At 36.5% G+C, this 17974-nt stretch overlaps 1 protein-coding gene across 4 annotated transcripts in view; it reads left to right on the top strand.

Moving 5' to 3' along the window:
* Positions 1 to 16846, top strand: part of ppp1r12a.L (protein phosphatase 1 regulatory subunit 12A L homeolog) — a 69472-nt gene extending 52626 nt beyond the window's left edge. For 2 of the 4 annotated variants that reach the window (XM_041586374.1, XM_018252497.2), the window contains 9 exons: positions 301 to 487; positions 690 to 811; positions 1361 to 1420; positions 3491 to 3507; positions 4386 to 4524; positions 7265 to 7369; positions 8127 to 8174; positions 9138 to 9188; positions 14527 to 16846. In XM_041586374.1, coding sequence (XP_041442308.1) covers positions 301 to 487; positions 690 to 811; positions 1361 to 1420; positions 3491 to 3507; positions 4386 to 4524; positions 7265 to 7369; positions 8127 to 8174; positions 9138 to 9188; positions 14527 to 14613 — 816 coding nt within the window. In that variant the 3' untranslated portion in view covers positions 14614 to 16846. Of the gene's footprint in view, positions 1 to 300; positions 488 to 689; positions 812 to 1360; positions 1421 to 3490; positions 3508 to 4385; positions 4525 to 4665; positions 4792 to 7264; positions 7370 to 8126; positions 8175 to 9137; positions 9189 to 12161; positions 12227 to 14526 lie in introns of those variants that run through there. The other 2 variants (XM_041586375.1, XM_041586376.1) reach the window with 2 other exon arrangements.
* Positions 16847 to 17974: the final 1128 nt, after the last annotated feature.

Below are 17974 nucleotides of genomic sequence, written 5' to 3'. Positions count from 1 at the left end.
TGTTTGTGTCATGGTAACAAGAATTACGTTGTTTACATGTAACATTATTTACATATTATCAAACTCTTTACTAGTGGTTCACAATGAAAAACATTAACCATGTTCAGTTCTAAACAGACTATTTTGTAAGTTTATTAAAATGTAGGTAAATGTATTAAATGTTTAATAAGGACATTTCGTGATTAACCAATGCTACTCAACAGTCATGTAATCTGTAGAATAATGACATGACTGAGGATTGTTTTTCCAGTATTAATTGTGAACCACATAATCTAATTTTATGTTATTCTTCTTGAACAGACTACACAACGATATAGGCCTTCATTAGCTACAAGTACCACTCCATCAACGATTTCCCTGTCCTCTTCCAGTAGTTCAATTTATACGTCAAGTCAACTGAACCGGCCGAATAGCTTAACTGGTATATCCTCTTCCTACTCACATTTGTCAAGGATTTCATCAAAAGATCCTGTGAAAGACAAACTGGGTATGTATATAGAAACTGTGCAGTTTTTACATAATGTGGTATTCAACTGCCACTGTGAATTTGAAATATGACACATTTTGCCAAAATTATGGAAATGTAACCTAGCATTTTGGATAATATATCATGTACCTTTCCTACCCTTGTATTAATGTTTGACCTTTGTGTATTTCAGTGTTCAAATGTCACTTTCAATTTCAAACAGATGGTGAAAAGAAAGAAGAAGATAAAGAATCTGAAGATAAATCTCAGTCTAAATCCATCCGAGAAAGACGGCGACCAAGGGAAAAAAGAAGGTCTACAGGCGTATCATATTGGACCCAGGATGTAAGTGCAGAAGTCTTCTATATCCATCGCTCATGTAGAACATGGAGGATTGCAACATAACCCTGACCATATTTTGAAGTAGGATAGAGGCGATATTACTGCATATCTGCTGAGAAATTAATAAAGAATAAATGAATGCAAGCTAATTCTCTTGATTTTATCAAAATTTTTATTTGCACCATAGGCACGTTATTGCAATTATGAATAAAATTTCACACAGTAAAACGGAGTCTACAGACTTTTATCGACCTTACTCAATCACAAAAAGCATAACATATATATAATTTCCAATATAAGACAGAGTACTTTATAAGGAAGAAAACAATGTATAATAAGGTATTGGGTATGTCTTAAGTACTTGTAATATACTGCCAAACTTTGTATAGGGGTAGATGGCATGGACTGTAATAAAGAAATAATATTTCTGGATTTTATTTGTAGCCACTGATCAATGGGCACTTCATATGCATGTTTTTATTGTGGCCTGCTGCTTCATCTTACATATATTTTGTAAATGTAATTTAAATCTCCTTGGTTATTCAATCGCAGAGTGATGAAAATGAGCAAGACCATCAGTCTGACACAGACGAGGGCACCAACAAGAATCAGGTACATTCAAACCACTAAATATGTTTGTGTAGCTTGCAAAATATATCGTAATCGATCTTACGATCTGTTTATTTATTTTTTTGCACACATTACTGTGATTGTCATTTCAAATTCCAGAGCTCAGATCAGAAACGTTAATTACTACACATCCATGTATTATAATGAAATGATCTCCTGTGTACTCTGTAAGACAGTTATCCAGAAACCTGTTATCCAGAAAGATTCATATTATGTTAAGTCCATCTCCCATAGACTAGCCAAATAATCGAAATGTATTTCCTTTTTCTCTGTTAGAATAAACAGTACCTTGTACTTGATCCAAACAAAGATATAATCATTCCTTATTGTTAATAAAACTACCCTATGGTGTTTATTTAATGTTTTTCTAGTAGACTTGAGGTATGAAGATCCAAATTACGGAAAGATCCATTATCCAGAAAACCACAGGTCCTGAGCATTCTGGATAACGGGTCCCATACCTGTACTACATAGTCTATTGTGTGCTTAAAGGAATTATGTCATGATTTTTCTGGTGTAGTTTTTATTTCTAAAATTACACAGTTTACACTGCAAATAATTCACTGTACCATATAAAATGTTATTCCTGAACCGACAAGTGTATTTTTTTCGAGTTGTAATATTGGTGTGTAGGCAGCCATCTTAGGTCATTTTGCACGGCCATGTGCTTTCAAAAAGCCAGCACTTCACGATGGAACTGCTTTCAGACAGGCTATTGTTTCTCCTCAGTGCTACTGAAGTAGTTGCAGTGGAACTTGGGTTTTTACTATTGAGTGCTACTCTACCAGGAAGTAGTTATCTTGTGCCAGGAAGTTATTGTTCTAATGTTAAGCTGCTAGGGGAAAAGGCCGGGGTTGATGTCGCACAAGTTGAATGAAGTTTATCAGAGCACAAGTCACATGAATGAGGGCACCTGGGAAACGGACATGTTAGCCCCATGTCAGAATACAAAATTAAATATAAAATAATCTGTCTTTTGAAAAACAGAATTATGTGCAGGATTCTGCTGCAGGAGCACTATTAACTGAAGTGTTTTAAAAAGAACATGTTTTCCCATGACAGTATCCCTTTAAAGGGCCAGTATAAATCTATATACACCGTTTTACAACAAACAAAATAGATTAAATGTAAGCTTTATAACTTAAATAGGACTTCTGTTCTAGAATTGTGGTTTCTTCATTTGCCCTGTTTAGCTCAAGAAAAAAAAAATATGTTTCAGAATTAAACAAAGTTAGGCTCATTTATAAACATTTAGCAGATTTGTACCTGGGCAGTAACCCATAGAAATCAATCGGCTTTTTCATGCAGCTGCAGGTAGAGCACTGAAAGCAATCATCTGGTTTCCATGGTTTACAGCTCAGGAGCAAGTTTGCCCAAGCTTTATAAATTACCCCCTGTATGTTCATTAAAAGCCCAATAGAAAAGACTGCATCCTCTGGTAGCAGGTTTTCAGATCTGTACAGATAACCACATTCCTATTTGTCAGGGGAACTTTTTCAATGTCAGCTGCATAAATATTTTTTAAAGTATCTAAACTGCCATATGTTAGTCGCTAAAACTAGTGAGTTACAATTATTTACGTGCACTTATTTAGATCATAGCTTCATTAAAGTAGATGTCTTTTCATGTGGACATTTTAATTGGTCAACTTTGCACCCAACATGTAATAACTAGAGAGCATCCATGGAGAGGATTTTTATATGCACTGGAATAAAACTGACCTCTGCCAACACAGGTTTGAGCCTTAATCAACGTAATTGAGCCTTGATTTAATGACAAGTTTTTTTGGACAACCACATCATCTTGAGTATGGCCACTATTATGTGGTAAAATGTTTGTTAATCTGCTGAGTTGTGTTAAGATGGCCAGAGCCAGCTGGTTTTGGCAGCCAACTCTTGACTAATTAATCAGCTGATATTGGTAAGGAGTACTAGAAATACTCGCATAGCATATTACAGTGAATCATTGAATAACTGTTTTATCACCTCTCCACCTTGAGTGTCACCTGCTGTTTTCATTTAACTGATATATTGTGTTTCTATTATTTTCTAGACTGACACATTTTCAAGGTAAGCCTATGATTTGAATATATTCACATAATCATTTAATGCACTTGCAATTGTATGTAAATATTTTTTTCAATTTAATGGGATTTTAGATATTTGTATTGATATATTGTGTTAAATGTACCCTGTGTATTCCTTTAGCATTCCAGAGGAAAAATAAAGGTTTTGCTTTAAAAATTCATAATGGGGCACAGTGGTAAGACTGTGGCTCTGTACTTGCCTTTTTTGTCTAAGCTTATGATTAAGTGCCTGTGAAAGCGGAAGGCTGTGTGTTTGTCCACCTCTTGCCTGAAATAAAATCTGCAGTTCCTTTACTTCACCTGCTGTTTTTTCCATGGTTGAATACCTCCACCTTGAGCTGTAGGTCTGGGACATGTGCACCTGGACCCCACATATAGACTGGTGAGATTATATAGAATTCCTGTTTTCCAATAGTGTCACAGTAGTAAAAAGCCTGTCCAAACTCTGGTGAATATATGGTTGTGGCTTTTTGGTTTTCTAATACCAAGCTGCCTAATCTTGGCTAAAATTGGCTAAACAAACCCACATAATCTGCCTTTGTGTATACACCTAAACCGAGGCATATTTTTATCACTGATACATCTATATATATATATATATATATATATATATATATATATATATATATATATATATATATATATATATATATATATTTTTTTTTTTTTTTAAATATCCCAAAAAGAAGACACTCAGTACAGTGTATTGTGATACAGATGGAGCTGCAGTCTGTGAGTCTACAAGTGAAGGTTTATTGTGGTAAATAAGGAAAGTGGTTATTTTCTGGCTGTAGTGTGTAGCTGCTGTGTTTTTACACACCTTTAATGAATATGGTTCCAATTTCTTTTTTGTTCTTACAGGTACACCACTGGCCCTTCTTCTGCAATATCAACCGATCGATATGATTCAATTATTGGCCAATCTGGAACGTATAGTTTCTTGGAAAGTAGAAGACTTCTCAATAGACTAGACAGAGAAGATTTAACAGATTACAAAAAGGTATATTATAATTTACAAGTCAAACTTCAGGGTGCTAATGCCTGCATATTTCTGTAGGAATATAGTTAGTAATGCTGTATTGTGTTGTTCATCATCACATCTTTCTATTGGCTTTGTCTTGACTTTGTATATTTTTTTCAGGGTTTTTTGTTTTTGCTATGATGTCATGCTGATCTGAAAATGGCTTCTTGACAGTGGTCCATAGTTGTTTAAAAGGACAACATACCCCTTTTTGGCATTAGTGAAATAAATAGGGTTTGTGATTAACATACTTTTTGCCTATTAATTTGAGATGTGTATGCTGTTTTATTTCTTGCACAAAACAGGGCAAATTATGAAACAAAGTAAGATCAACTTCACCTATTTGCGTTTCATACAAGGACAATAAAAATAAAGTATGTGTCCACTTAGAAGCCTTCTGTATAAACATGCTGCCTTTCTCTCAGCTGCAGCTTATTACCCTTTTAGATGAGGAGCACCTCACTAAGAAGGGGCTTCTCAGTGGATTGGTGACTTGTTTTGATTCTGCTTGGAAGAACCAGATGTATAATGAGATTTAATTTTCAAGTTCTGTTTAGTGCAGAAAATAACAAAACCATAGGTATTACCTAATTCAAATCACAATCGAAAAATCTGATCAGTATTTGTTGTCAATTACCAGAATGTGAGCTAACAAAACATCTATGTGTCAAAAGCCGCAGGTTAGTTTGTATGTATCAAAACAATTGCAATTGAGGTGCTTCAGAGTTGAATACAATGTAATGAGTGTAACAAGCATATGCACTTCCAGTTAACTAGTTCAGCTAATGAACACACTCAGTGTGTTAAAACGTAGCCTTTTATTGGAATTTATTAAAACCTCGCTGCCATACAACATAAATACACTACAAAAAGCCCTCATTCGTAATGCTGGACCATGTCCATAAAATAACGTTTAATTAAAAACACATAGAGTGGACTAGTGGTATGAATAGATATTTTCTTTCAAATTAACAATATTTTACTGCTTCAGTAGCCCAATATAACGCCAGTTTTGATCACTAAATCTTCCCTTTAACATGCTCCGTGGTAGTGCTCAGGACAATTGTCACAGTTAGCATGTGGGAGTATCCTGCCCGCCCTCTACCTTCTCTATCCCGGTAGGCTGGTGGTAGGAAACGTTAGTGTCAAACAGTAATAGAAAAGATTAGAGCCCCAGTTTGTACACCGGGTACGTTTGCCATCAACACCCTCTCCCTCCCTTCCAAGCATTCACCCGTGAATTCTACCTATCTACGTGAGGAGTGAGTGGGAGCTATTTACCCATCGCCCACCTATGCTGCCCAACGCGTTTCGCGTTATGCCTCTGAAGAAGCCCGGTCTTTGGTTAAAGTTATTGTTAATTTGGAGGAAAATATCTATTCATACCTCTAGTCCACAGTATGTGTTTTTAATTAAACATTATTTTATGGACATGCTCCAGCAATATGAATGAGGGCTTTTTGTAGTGTATTTATGTTGTATGGCAGCGTGGTTTTAATTAATTCCAATTAAAGGTTATATTTTAACACACTGAGTGTGTTCATTAGCTGAACTGGTTAACTGGAAGCGCATAAGGTTGTTACACTGTATTCAACTCTGAAGCACCTCAATTGCCATTGTTTCAGTATTGTCCTAATGTTAAATGTTAGAGTTTGATGCTGAGGAACACAACCACAACCAGTTAGTATAGAAATACTTCAGCTTATAGACTACAACTTTTAAACAAAATGGTGCATATAGATATTGGCAGCTAATGATGTCCTATTGCCCTTATGAAAGTATCCCCCCCCCTCCCCTCACATGAGCTCATTCAGTTTGGCATATTTAAAAAAGGTGCATAATCTCTAACTTTCAGACATAAATATACTTTTTTTTTTCCTCTACACACATACCCAAATCCGTAGACTGAAAGAAACCTATGGTAGTTTGTCAGACACCAGTTCCCCATCCCCCCCTTAGGCTTACACAGTAATGTAACCCCACCCATATCTTGTTCCATGGTGAAGTGATGGATTCTCTGGCTTGAAGTCCCTCTGCTTTCCATAATGGGCGGTGCACTGATTCTCTGCAAAGTAGAGGGACTTAAAGTCCCCAAATCCCTTTACATTGAAACAGCATAAGGGTAAAGCTGCATTACATTGTGTCTGTAATTGATGTTGGGAAATTGCTTACACAAATTACCATGGATTTCTGTGTCTGTTGGTATTTGTTTAGTAAAAACATATTTCTGTAAGTTCAGATAGTGTTTATACACCTTTCCTACATCAGCCTAGCTCAATGTGTTTTTCTTTTAATTTCATAATAGCCTAAAGATGAAACATTTTAAAATGAATGTGACCATTTTACCAACTGTTTGCATCAGAGGCCAAACCTAACATTAAAAGATTAGTGTTTTAAAGATTTTTGACATAACTAAATTTATATTGTTTAAATGGGGAATGTCAACTATATGCAACATTCTTTAATATTTATTTTAATTGCTGGGATTCTGCTTAATTCTGAACAGAATCTTGGATTTAGTGCATTTTTTTAAAATGTTTTTAGTAGCCTTACAGTATGGTGCTCCACACAGTTATGTAGAAATCCGCAGGTCCCAAGCACATCCTGTACCCCTACTGTAGTAGTCTAATTTTAATAAGTGAATTCAACATAATTTTCAGTAGCTACTTACATGAATTGTTATTGTGGCTTATATTGGCATATTTTTCTCATTTTCAAGTTATATGAACAGATCATAGCAGAAAATGAAAAACTAAAAGCCCAGTTGCATGATACCAACTTGGAACTGACAGAGCTAAAGTTGCAGCTTGAAAAGGCTACTCAGGTAAACAGATTATTATTTAATGAATACTGCATGTTTGTACCTCCCCAAATAACAATCTACTGGGTGGGGGGGCATACTAAGTACTACACTTTAAATCACTCCAAATCGCGAGCCAGTGAAGGCTTTAGAACTACCATTTTGATTTAATGGCAATAAAAATACTATGCATTGCTTCCCATTACAGTCAAACATTAAGAAAGCTGTTTGTGTTTGATTGCTTCTACAAGGTACTCTAAAGTGGTAAGCACATGTCCAGTAGCTTTAAGCCTTTAATGCTTTTCATCCTTATTAGGCTTGTTTTTTTTTTTGTTTTTTTTTTTTTAATCTGCAGTTTGATGTATAATACTTATATATAAAAATGGATCGTTAATGTCCTCTAAAATATACAAGTGCTTAACTTTAGTAAAACTTTTTCTTATCCTCTATAAAAGATTCAACAGTGCTTATTTCCATATGTCTGTGCAGTAAAGGCCCTGATTGTATTTGTAGAGATTAGCTTGGTTATAGGATATCTGTAAGTTCTCGGGCCTCTATTTCACTGTAGAGTACTTCTACTCTGAAAAGATCCTGTGCTGTAACAAGAGAGAGCTAAATGTAGAAAACACTCCAAAACTGTACTCCTACTCAAGAGACACTTGAAAGTTTTTTTTTTTTTAATCAAGTATTTACATGGTAAATTACTGTTTACTGTTAAGATATCTCTGTTGTAGTTCCATGGTGAAATAAGTATTATGCTGCTCTGTTTTTTTTATTTCAGAGGCAAGAACGATTTGCAGACCGATCCTTGTTAGAAATTGAAAAAAGGGTATGTTTGTAAACCCATTTTAACATTTTTGTTGCTTCTCTCTTGTCCTTTTCTTTCATATAAATATCTCCCTTTTAAATGTATATAATAACAGCATTTCATAGTTATTACTTTTTATATGATGCACAATCTCCATAAAATGTACCTTCAACATTATGAGCATGGGCAGAAGCACAGAACAAGATAAGCCAGAATGGTAATCTGCCAGAGACAGTTGCTTCCTACCTGTATGACCTAATTATTTAAAGAGCGAGTAATAATGCAAAACCTCAAATGCAACTTTATCTGTTGGCCAGGAAATCCATTCCCCCACTGCTCCTCTGCCTGCACCCAAAAACATTCCACACAATATTAGAGTGCTCGACCTAGTGCAAAATCCTTGAGGACCAGGTGCTCAGCAGTAATTAACCCCACCTGCCACGGGTCAAGAGAATCCAATACAAAATCCAATGACTGCAGCACACTGTTAGTTGTAGTTCACTTTCAACTTTGTGATTTTATTATCTCATGTGCAGGTACACAAAAGGGGGGCAACGTTTTAATGAACTACAACTAACAGTGTGCTGCAGTCATTGGATTTTGTTTTGCACCCAGAAACATTACCTCCGATCGGGTGCAGGCAGACGTGTGAAATGCTAAATGTCTTGTTTCGGTGCCAAAATCCACCTTCTATGCCTTGCACACTAGCTGAGGTATTGTTTTTGGGTGCAGGAAGAGGAACAGTGGGGGAGTGGATCATTTGCCTGCATTTCTGTGCAGGCAGAGATCTGTACGGTGTGGCCCTATCCTAAGTCAATGAATGTAGCTAGTCGCGACTTGCTTAATGGCCAATGAATTGCATGCTCTCACAACATAGGTTTATACTACAAAACATTATAGCATAGACATTTAACCTAGCAACTTTGTAAAAATGTGGGTGTAATGTTTCAACTGTGTGTGTTTTTGTTTTTTATTTTAAATCAGGAACGAAGAGCTCTAGAAAGAAGGATATCTGAAATGGAAGAAGAACTTAAAGTATGTATTTGTGAAACCTTTAGTAAATCTGGTGTACAAGACTTACCAGCACTGCCTTTCTTTTTTGAGTCCTTTAGTTAATCACATCTTAATACTGTTCACTCCCTTGAAGCAAGGCCATTCAGTGATAATGAATTGAATCAGTGTGCAGCTAACTGCAAATGGCAGCCATATATCCGTTATGGAGTTTCTTGCATTTGTTATGCAAAATAATGTTGCTGACACCAAATCATATAAAGATTTCAGAGCAGGTTCTGTACTACTATTTGTACAATGTATAATCTGTTTTTTTAAGGACCAGTAGCACCATACATTATGCATGTATGTCATTCAGCATTACAAATATCCTGTTTCTTGGCTGCAAATGTCCAGTTCTTGAATGTCATTTCGCTGCTGTTTAAATCCCTGTGTAAGAACTGAAAACATTGTGTTCTACAGAAATTATTGGTTATCCACTGTAAATCATAGCTCAACTCCAGCTTGAAGGCTTGCCTGTATGCCTACACAACAGCTTATTTATATGAATTGTAGCAGAGTTTCTTAGGCCAGTCTTTCTTAGTCTAGTTACACATGGCAGCAGATGCCTTTGGTACCTTCTATGTGTGTGATCACTGATGTTCATGAGATTTGCCTGTCTGAATACAGAGAGCAGAGTGTCACATGTAAACACTTAAGTGTGTTATTTGACACAATTCTGCCTTCTACAAGGTGCAGAAGAGCTTTTCTCTACAGGTGTGTGCTGTCCATGTGACTTTTTTTTATCAGTGCAGTGTAGCAATATTCTATGCTGTACATATAAAAGTGTTTGGTCTTACTGGCTCTTTCAACATTTTTACTGTCATTTCTATGGGGATGAACACAGTAGTATATCTATTCATGTTATATTTTGGCTTTGCAAAAAGAATGTATCGAACGTTTACTGAGTTCATATATTTCACAAATAGATTTTCATTTGTTCTGATAGATCTTTGGATATAAATGGTGTATTACTGTTCTATCTAACAACAAACACAAGGACGATGCGGCTAATGGCGGAGCTCACCCGTGGTACGCCGGCTCCTGCTGAGTCGCAGCTCTCGCGATACATCTGGCTCCTTCTAGCCGGCTTAACACATACTTCAATGGTATCGCTGCGGAGCGCCGATCAAAGCAGTCACGGAGTCAGGCGTTTGAATATCAAATTGTTGGCTTTATTAAGCGCATTAAAAGTACAGTGGAGGGGGATTACAACTAACGCGTTTCGTGTCAGCAAACCTGACACTTCATCACTCTGATGAAGTGTCAGGTTTGCTGACACGAAACGCGTTAGTTGTAATCCCCCTCCACTGTACATAAATGCGCTTAATAAAGCCAACAATTTGATATTCAAACGCCTGACTCCGTGACTGCTTTGATCGGCGCTCCGCAGCGATACCATTGAAGTATACTGTTCTATCTAAACAACATTTTTATGCTGTTTGTCCGTAGTGAGTTGTTTTATAGATCGGGTTAATAAGTGTTTGGAGCTGAAAGTCTGTTAGGGGGAGGGAATTGCAAACCTAACTGTAAGGGTTAAAATACAGTTTGTGAAACATTACACATTCAGCAGAGTGTGGATTCAATTAATATGACCGTTCATATGCTTTTTTGCACTGTGTGTCTGGAGATAATGAATTTACCCACTTTCACTCACATACTGGCCAGCAGAGAGATTCAGCGTGCCTTAAGTTTCATATGGTTTATTGATTACAAAGTGGGCTCCTCCAGATAAGAATTGTGGAAATTCACCATAATATAATGTCCATCATTTTCCTTGACCAGAAATTGTCTGTTAACTTTGAGTTTAAGGACACAGTTGGCTGAGGAGAAACTAGTGGCCACCAGATACTGCAACAAATAAAGTGGAGGGTTTTTTGTTTTTAGGTTTTTTTTCCTGTTGGTGGAGTATTTTCCACAAGTCCTTTAGACTTTGAAATCCTTTACCAAAGTGAGGAAACAACATTTTATCCACTAACTTTTGGCGGTAGCAATTTTTTTAGTAGGCGTGTACTGCTGAATTGCCTTCAATTGTTTTACCCTTATCTACAATAACTAATCTTTATCTGTTCTAAAGGAAATATATAATTTTTTTCTAATTGGATGCATTTGAATCCTTTGTATTACTAACGAGTGATGGCGTAATTGCACAGTATTTTGATTTGACTAGATGAATAGGTTTGATCAAAGCAATAGTTTGGAACCTTAAGGCCTATCATGCTGAGTTATAAAGCAACCCCCCAGGTCTGTCACTCCTCAGATTATGAATGTAGCATATCTGTTATATGTTAACTGTGGCATAAATTGTTGATAGAATTCTATATATATGACCCACAGCCCTAAAAAGCTCTGAAAATCAGACCAGCTCACTCCTTTACCTCAAAATCCAAGACAATTTTTTCCTCAGGATTCTAAAGGCATCGTTGAGACTGATGACTGTGTTAACAAAGAGGCCTATTTATCATACTGTGTAAAAAGTGGAGTGAGCATTATCAGTTATGTTGCCTAGAGCAACCAATAGGCAATTTGATTTCAACAATTAGAAGACAAAAGCAAAGATCTGATTGGTTGCTATAAGCAACATCACCAGTAATGTTTCAATCCACAGTTTACACAGCATGATAAATAGACCCCACTATGTACAGTTATTGCATTGTGGAAGCCAGTCAGGTCCATTGCACATGATTCTTGTTGGCTATTGCTGCTAGAGAGACAGAACCAGCAAGTGACATGGCTGTCCAGCTCTGCAGTTGCAATTAGGAACCATGAGACTTTTATCTGCAGTTAGGGAGGGCTCAGGGGGCCTCTGCTGAGGGAGGGTACTTGCTAAGAACAAGGAGTGGGTGTTTTTTTTGTTGTTTTTTTAAAGAATGAGTATTCCAACAATAAAGTAAATAGAAAGAATTGGAATAGAAGAGAGAGAGAAAACTTGAGAGGGTGTTTACATTGATGTTGCAGGTGAGTCCAAACAAGGAGACCAGATGTCGTCAAACAGGTGTTCTTCTTTAAGTCTGTACACCAAGGTAAATTATATATTTTTACACTTTGACTTCAGCTGTCTGAAGTGCAGAAGATTCGCCAAAAAAAACGGTTCTCTTGAGAAAGGGAATTGTTTAACCCAGCCAATCCCATATATATTTGCTTATTTTCTGGAAACTGGTATAAAAGTTGGTATCCTCTTCTGGATCAGAGGAAATAATTGCATGCCATGAAATGTTCAAATAAACTGTTGTTTTTCTTTTTTTACTTTGCCTATGTATACATTGTTTCATTTTACCCATCTTTATATCTGTCCTGATCCCTGCAGAATCTACATGAAGTAAAGCAGATCCAGTCTTTGAGGCATTTAAATGAGCGACTGGTGGCTGAGAATAGGGCTTTGACAAGAGTTGTTGGGAAACTCTCTGAGGTCCGCAGACAGCTCCAGTCTGTGGACCTATAATTTCTCTCCTTTGACTAGCCAGGCAGGTTGTGTGTTTTTAGCAAATAACTTGGCTTGATATTTGCTTTAATACGTATGTGTGCCTGGAGACTTGCGTGTTCATTGTAGTGTGGCATTTGCATGCTGTGACATATGCTTGAAATAGTGATCCAAAGAGCAGAGTTTTACCCAAGTTAAACCAATGCTCATGGGAAGTTTCCAGTGCCAAGGAAAATACTTAGAGATGGATACTATAAGTTTGCCAGTGAATATAGTTGAATCATAACGCAAAAATGATCTTTCGGGAAGGGAATTTAGATAAATATCTGCTTGGTGACACTTTCTATAGTAAAGTATATATATCTATCTATAGTATAGTGGGGGCTAAACTGCTGCAATGTCATTCATTCAGGACACTTGTCTGTAATTCTATTTACAATATAAAGCCCAGGCTGAAAATATAGCAACCATTCTTCATAGTATAGACATGTTATAGTTTTTGTATCTTTAATATGCATTTTCTTCTGTACAATCACAAAGCCATTACCTCTAATAAAACACAATGGGATCTTGAAAATGGCTTTCAATGAAAATCATTTCTTAAACACCTCTTAGAAAGATATGTAGTCTGTATTGCACAGCCAGTATTTTGTAATGTTCCAGCAACACGGAGGTGTGTACGTTCCAGGCCGCATGCACGTCTGCAAGTGTAATGCAAGCACATTTGTTTGATCCATTAGCACCAAGATCATCTTTGTGTGAGGTGCCTGCATGCCATTCTTTAACCCTTTCCTGATATACAATCTACATTGCTGTCAAGAAAGCTAGATTCGAAGTTCCTGTATTCCATTCCAATGGGAAGGGGTTAAAAAAATAGATAAATGAGGGGGTATGACTCCCATGGGACTGAATGGATCACACTCAGGATATGCTGCAACTCCTTGCGACTGGACAAAATGCAAGACATGCATGGGCTTTCTTTGGGTGCCATAGAAATAATACGAAGAGTTCTTATATGACTAGTCATGGGAATTGATGCTAACCCGACTAGCTGGATGTTGTATGTGGTAACTTTAGAGCCTGATACTGTATCTGTTTTTTTAATGGAAATTTAAATTGCTCTGATGGGAAACTGGCAGGAGGGGGGCTCCCATTATAACTGATGTGGAACTAAGGACTATTAAAGATTATGTGACACCTGGCATCTTCTACTCTGCTAGAGGTGCATTTGTGGGTGAATCAGGTCTGTATTAGAATATTATCTGCCAATGTTTTTCCAGCAAGAGGGAAAATGCCAGCCTAATCCGAGCACCGCTTTGTTCCATGCTTTACTGTTTACAAGTTGTAATAAAGCAGAAATGGCTATTTCCTATTGTCCCTCAGTTTTATGTGCAATACTGTCAGCAATGGTTTTATCACAGGTTGTCTTCTGTTTGCTCCATTGTAAACATAGGCTGTGCAAGGAGTAAGAATGTTACAGTACAAAGCTGTGTATAGCCTAGCTCTCAATGGGAGCTCTCCCCCTATTGTTAGTCTGCAGCAACACATTCATTTTATCGCTGAATAATATTCCTGGATCTGGTAAAAAAAACAAAAAAAAACGATATCATATATAGTTGAAGATTTGGAATTTGCCATTTGCATTACTCGTGCTAGCCACTTGATAAAAGATGCCTTTATAGGTGTGTCTTGATTTTAACTAGGCGATGTTTCCTCATGTGAAATGCTAGCATGGGCTTAATTTGCTCACATGTATTTGTCATTTAATTGCTGGGCACATTTTTTCTATTAGCATTAACACAATTTGTAAAGCATAATTGCTGTGCACCTCTAATGCAGTGGGTTCTGTTTGGTGTTTAGTGTTGTTTTCCTGAAAACTTGTGTTTCCTTTCTGTCTTACAGATGTTACCTGACTTAAAAGCAGACAACCAGAGGCTAAAGGATGAAAATGGGGCCTTAATCCGAGTTATAAGCAAACTTTCCAAATAGTCCAAGGTTTCCTGCAGCAGCGATTTAATGAAATTGCACGTATACAGTTCCAGTGGACCTTAGCGTGGCAGTCACTGGATTTATGGGGGGACTATTCCTTGGCAACAGTAACTCTGAAATTCTGCCAAACTCCCTCTTACCTGAATTTAGCCCATTTTGTACAAAAAACAAAACAAAAATAAAAACACTTTTGTATTACAGCACAGCTGCTCAGAAGAGAATGACTATAAATTCTTGTTTACAAATACGAAGTGCAAGGAAAGTGTTCTAGGCCAGACGCCTCCAATATTTAACCAGTAAGCCTTAGTTGTACATAGACGTCTTGAAATCAAAACACTTTCTGCTTTCACAGCAGACAGTTAACTTTTGTTTTGTGCCACACATTTTTGTTTCACCCCCCCACACCTTTTATTTTTATAGATGTTGAGCTTTTAACTTATCCCATCAATGAGTGTGCCAGTGTATTACCTATAACACTGTCGTGACAGCTTATTGGTTTCTAGTAGCTATACTTGTTCCAGATAACCTGGAGCTTACTAGGACGCTAGCCTTCCGTTGATCACTTTGGCTACTCAGATGTTAGATTGCCAGTTGCATTATTTGTGCAATAGCATTATTTCTGTGTATAAAGCTAGCACTATTTTTTTTTTTTTCCTTCTAACAATCACTGTTTTAAACAAATTCTATTAAGTACTTATTCCTTTCACACTCATTTTAGCAGGTACTGAGTGACTTTGTATGCGTGCGTGTATGTGTCCGCGTGTGTGTGTATGTACATATAAATATATATATAAATATTTGTGTGCTTGCATATATATATATATATATATATATATATATATATATATATATATATATATATATATATATATATATATATATATATATATATATATATATATATATATATATATGTGTGTTACAATACTGTATTGTGTCCAAACCACTGTGTGGCATGCTCAAATCAACTTCCGCAATGTCTGTTACTCCAGATTGTTCCTGAATTGTAATCTTAATAAAGTTCAGTAATTTTTATGGTATATTGTCTATTTTATGGAGGTGTGACTTTAGAGAGATATATATGTAAAATATTCTGGTTTGCTATTTTTATTTTAAGTCACCGTTATTAAAAATATTACTGTTCACTACATTTCATATTTCTTTGAGTGCCGTCATTTGTGCTAGCCAAAGTATTGGCACTAAGTGTATCTCCTCCCCACCATCCATATCCATGATTCTGTTTGTTCCTTTTAATACTGTTAATTTAAATCTATGATTTTGTTTGTTCCTTTTAATATGCACTGCTGCCAGAGCAAGGCAATGTCATATGAACCCCCAATGATCCAGAGCCTCTCTGGTGCCTCACTTGTTCATTACCAACATCTTTCTTTTTACATTTCAGTGGCCTTTTTGCAGAAAGTAACCTACAGTCTATAAATATGTGTATACAGCAAAGCAATTGTTTTTTGTTAGATGGCTTTTTCTATTCTCGCCAGTCCATGGAAAGTGATAATGAAATTATCGGCACATGAACTCCTCTACTGAAGCAGCGCTGCCATGAATTTGAACCTGTAAATTGTAAAGCTTTCAGCAGCTGTTGTATTGTCGATTATAATGTAAAGTATATTATATGTGAATTTGTACCCCTCTCCTTTATTGGAAAAAAAGATCGTTGTGATCTACCGCCTATTTTGGTGGGTTTAGTTTTCAGTAATACTGTACAAGCTTGATGTCCTCCTGTTCAGTTAACGCTGTTTCATGGAGATGCACAGTCTCGCTCTTGCTCCCAACCTCAGAATTCTCGCTTCTGTTTTTTTTTTTTTTTTTTTTTTTTTTAAAAAGGTACAAAACTAGATGTGGCTTTTTGTTGTAGTCATTTTGATATGTATGTGGGTCATTTGGGATCTGTATAAAAGAATGCAAAGGTAAATAAGTGTACAGCAAATTCCAAGATTTGCAAGACAATATGTAATAAAAAAAAGTAATTGTATTATGCATTATATTTGGTAAAGCCTGGGTGTCTGTGAAGAATGATGAACTATTTCTAATGTAGTATTTTATTTTTAGGTTATTTATTCTTTATATAAAAGAGGATGGTTACTGTGCTTCTATGGTTTTATTGGCCGTACAGAGAAGGCTTTTGCATCTGCATGAAACTAGTTTCAAACCTTTTTTTTTTTTTCTTGGAGAAAAAATGTATTTTGACATATACAAATAAAAACGAATAAAACTATTTTCAATGTGTGCATCATCATGTCAAAGGGTATTCCTAATTGTATTTCAGCCATTTCCTTATGCATTATTGGGCATTAAATGTCAGTAGAAATCTCAAACCAAGAATGTCTCTGCACATTGAATTTTATATGTGTTTAAAATGCACCAGTGAAACATTTGGGTACAACGTCGATATACACTGCTTGTGAAATAAAGGACAACATAAAAATTCTGTGTGCAACCTGTGAGGTTGAATTCTCTCATGGTCTTCCAATTATATATTTTAAGGACGACTAATAAAGGGACAAATATTCTGACCAGTTTATTGTGAATAGACGTTGTGCATGGATTAAAGGAGAAGGAAAGGCTAAAAATAAATAAAGCTCTAATCATTGGCCGTAAAATGTACATATACATACCATCAGTATTTTTTTCCTACAATTAGTTATTCTGAAGGTGGAATCAATTTTAAAAAAAGCTTTAAGCTGTTCTGCAAAGTATACCTCTGCTGCAGTCCAGAAATTCTTCTATTCAGGGCACACGCAGGCGCAGTTAGTTTCTGAGGTGCCCTGTACATGTGCACAAACTTTGAAAGCTTTCCCCAGCATATAGCTGTCACGTGACCTGAAAGGAATTGCTGACCTCGCTGCCCCTGCCTGTTCTAGCTCAAGCACCAGTAGGATTACTGCTGCCCTGTTGCCATGGAGACGCCCCAAAGTTAAGATAAGTTTTAAAGCTACTGCGCTCCTCAGGAGCAGTACACAGAGATACATCAGCTGCATTCAGGTCTGTCTGACAGTTGTCTGTACGAACACAGCATTCAATTTACAAACTGACGTAGTGGGGTGAAATTCTGGCGAGAGCACAGTAGCATTACAGTGGAGGAAGGGAAGTGACGTGCACAGAGGAATATGGCGGCGGCAAACGTTTAAATAGTGGGGATTTTTCAACTAATACTGTTTGAGAATGGTAACGATTTGAAAGTTAATAAGGCAGCGTTTCAGGAGAGGGGGTTAAGATGAACATCTGAGATGGGGTTTATTTTTAAGGCTTTCCTTCTCCTTTAAGCCTTTCTTCTGGTTAGAATATGTAAATTGTTTTATTTGGAGTGTGTGGTTGGAAATTTTTTCTCCAGCAAATAAGACAG

The sequence above is a fragment of the Xenopus laevis genome, chromosome 3L (genome assembly GCF_017654675.1).
Source record: "Xenopus laevis strain J_2021 chromosome 3L, Xenopus_laevis_v10.1, whole genome shotgun sequence".
Taxonomy (NCBI): domain Eukaryota; kingdom Metazoa; phylum Chordata; class Amphibia; order Anura; family Pipidae; genus Xenopus; species Xenopus laevis.
The sequence above is the reverse complement of the archived record's forward strand: the minus strand, read 5'-3'. Positions and strand labels throughout refer to the sequence as shown.